Genomic DNA, 3204 nt, shown 5'->3' on the forward strand with positions numbered 1-3204 from the left:
CTCTTTGGCAAAGGTACAAATAACTTCTATCCAGAAACTAATGACATTAGGCTGTCTCAGGCTGTTTGTTCTTCTGAGTGGGAGGGATCCCCATGCTCCTGCCTCTATGCAAGTTGGAAGGGGTTCCACGGGTGCTAGGTTCTTGCCCAAAAGGTATTTGGAACCCATAGAGGCAGGCTTGGGGTGGGGGTGGCTGGGCTCAGAGCTATAATGGTTTATAAAGGAGAGGAACTACTCTGTGAGGAGCATTTAGCACTCTTCACCATGAAGGAGACACTTCTTCTGCTGGCCTTGCTGGTGACTGGAGACCTGAGCTTCCAGACAAGTGAGAGTGGTACCCTCATTCACCCCACCTCAGTCCCATAGAGATAACTAAGTGGGGCCCTGAGACAGACCTAGGTGTCCTCAGGAGGGCAATGGCAAAGAGCTGCAGAAGACAATTGATGCTTTCTGATCTGAGTTAGAAGTGTTGGGTTTGTGGGACATGGAGACAGAGGTGTGCTGGTGATGATACTCATGATGAAGGGATCTTAGATGTACAGTTGAAGCAGAGCAAGTGTTGGGCTTATGTGAAGGTCAGATATCAAGGCCTGTCTACTCATGTATGTTTTTCTGCTAGAACTGTGTATCTCATGTAAACCATGTTGTATCTGGGAGGCTGAAGCCTTTGGGAGGGTTTGACTATGAGAAAGATCAGTGAAGGCATTTGTAGATGCATCAAAGAACTTTGAGCCTCTGCTTTGACCATACCATTGTCTTTTAATGGTGTTTGTCTGTCTGTGTTGGCAGCAGAAGCACGTGTTCCTTTCTTCAAGGGCTATTCAAGTGTTGTCTCTGGAAAAAGGTCATGGTTGTATAAAAAAATTCAGGCATACTATGTTACTGCAGGGGAAAAGGTGACCTTTGAAAAATTCCAGGACTGCTACAAAGAGGGAGGATTAAGAACCATATTTCTGGAACCCAAAATAATGGTAATTTTCTACCTACCTCTACTCACACATGCAAAAATTGGTTTAAGGCTGTGTACAAGTGATAAATGCAACTATTACTACATGTCAGGTGACCTGCAACTGAGAACTGAAACCCTTGCCCACCTTAGACATGTAAAGCAGCATGCCATGTCCACAGCCAGCCTGTTCCTTGCACGATCCTACAATTAACTCCCACATGCTGGGTCAACATGGCATTCTCACCCATAGTAGGAAGTGGGGAGTCCTTGGGATGGCCTCTGCACAGGTTTGGTAACCCCAGCTCTACTCTCAGATGCTTGAAATTTCTGTCTATTGGCCAGTGCCTTTTTGGAACCTCTGTTGAGTGTATTATTTCCCTGCCTTCGATGAATTCCATTTCTGCTGGCATCATTTGAGCTATACCAAAATCGCCTACCATGTCTGAAATGCCACCCACCCCAGGGAGTGCCTATAGTTGCTCACCAGAATTATGTCCTGTCATCTGTTGTCTCAAGCATAACTGGATTGCAGAGATGAATATTTTGAACAGTGCAGCTCTCACCCTATTTCCCAAAGTGATTTACTTGAGTATCAGGTCTTAAAAAACCACAGTGCAATGCAAAAGCAATTTTCCTCTAACAAGTCCACATGGCCACACAGCCAATGTGCCTGGAGAGATGGGCTAAGATATGGGAGACATCACCAAACACATACTCAGCTATCTTGTCCTTCTCTAGACATAGCCCTCATCATGCGTTCCAGAACCTTCTCCCCTTCTTTGCCTAGCTATGGTGGTTTTCAGGCTTCCACCTGAAGGCTGTGGGTGGCCTCCAGTTCACTTGAGGCAAAATCTGTTGCTGGAGACCTGAATCACTGCATGGGATTTTCCTTCAGGTGGATGAGGAACAGTCTCTTTGTGGGTGGTTGGGGAACCCTGCTGAAGTCCTTCACGGTCCCTGTAGCCAACTCTGTCCCTCTCTACCTTTTTGTTTTCCAGGAGGCCATGCTTGTCAGCCCAGAATGTCAGGCATTGCATAGTAGTGAAGACATAAGGACCATATCAGACCTTCTTTCCAAGTTATTAGAGGAATAGATGCTAATGTGTTTTAGGCAACACATCTTTGCAACATGTCTGATCCAAGTGCCATCTTGATGATCTGTCCTCTTTCCTGAAACGGGATTCCTGATCCTGTTCCTTCATCATTCAGTCTCTTAGACGGATTCTAATAAAGGCTTGCAGCTCTGATCTATGACATGTGTCTGTGCTGAACAAGGTCTTCAGAGGATCCAGGAGAGAGTGAGAGAAATGACTTGTGTGGTCACTGAGAGCAGGGTGACAGCTCCTGACTAACCAGGTGATCATGGGAAAGCCTTTCTAGTCTCCTTTTTTGTTGCTGTGTAGTCCAGGCTGGCCTGGAACTCACAGAGATCCATGTGTCTCTTCATCCTGAGTGCTGGAATTATAGATATGAGCCATCACTCTCAGTTTACTGGAGTGGTATGAGACTCTGGAGACTGGGGTTGTCTGGGGGAAATAGTCTGTAAGTATCCACAGGATTCACCAGGTTGTCAGGATAGAAAAGAGGTGAAGAAACACTTACCTCATGTGTTGTCTCTGGGCTTTATCACAAGACTATGGGCTCCGTGTGTCCAGTTATAACAGGAGAGTAATGCAGGGATCACATGGGTATGCTTCTCAGATTCTCTTGGTCTGATAATGACAGTTACCACTTGTCACACCCTGGCTAATACAGCAGTTTCTAAGACAGTGATGGTTACACTCTGAGACCCTACTTCAGAAACAAAACCAAGGGGCTGAAGAGATGGCTCAGCAGTGAAGAATGCTGACTGCTCTTCCAGAGGTTCCAAGTTCAATTTCCAGCAACCACATGGTAGATCAAAACCATCTGTGACCCTCATCCGGTGTGTCTGAAGACAGCAATAGTGTACTCATATTCATAACAAAAATAAATAAATAAATATTTAAAAGAAACCCAAAACTTAAAACATAAATAAAAAACTTCAATAGGAAAAGAGATAGGAGTCAATATCCAAGATGAGGAAAAAGTGAAGGGCTGGGAAGAAGGTTAAATGAGTAGAGTGCTTCAGTGGGTTAGAACCTGAGTTTGACTCCCAGAACCTGTGTAAAGCCAGACTTGTTAGCATGTGTCTAGAGTCTTAGTGCTCCTGTTGAGAGATCAGAGGGCTCAGGTAAATTCCCACAAGCTTGTAGACCATCTACCCTGGCATTCTA

At 45.3% G+C, this 3204-nt stretch overlaps 1 protein-coding gene across 2 annotated transcripts; it reads left to right on the top strand.

Annotated features, from left to right (window-relative positions):
* Nucleotides 1-264: 264 nt before the first annotated feature.
* LOC110314925 (secretoglobin family 2B member 20-like) lies at nucleotides 265-2043 on the top strand. Of its 2 annotated transcripts, none has more exons than XM_021189113.1 (3): nucleotides 265-325; nucleotides 790-971; nucleotides 1948-2043. In XM_021189113.1, the coding sequence occupies exons 1-3, from the start codon at nucleotides 265-267 to the stop codon at nucleotides 2041-2043; spliced, it is 339 nt and encodes a 112-aa protein (XP_021044772.1). The 2 variants fall into 2 exon arrangements, with proteins under 2 accessions (XP_021044772.1, XP_021044773.1); XM_021189114.1 differs by having other exon boundaries at nucleotides 790-896; nucleotides 1951-2043.
* The last annotated feature ends 1161 nt before the right edge of the window (nucleotides 2044-3204 follow it).

Source organism: Mus pahari, unplaced genomic scaffold (assembly GCF_900095145.1).
Source record: "Mus pahari unplaced genomic scaffold, PAHARI_EIJ_v1.1 scaffold_11153_1, whole genome shotgun sequence".
NCBI classification, from domain to species: Eukaryota; Metazoa; Chordata; class Mammalia; order Rodentia; family Muridae; genus Mus; species Mus pahari.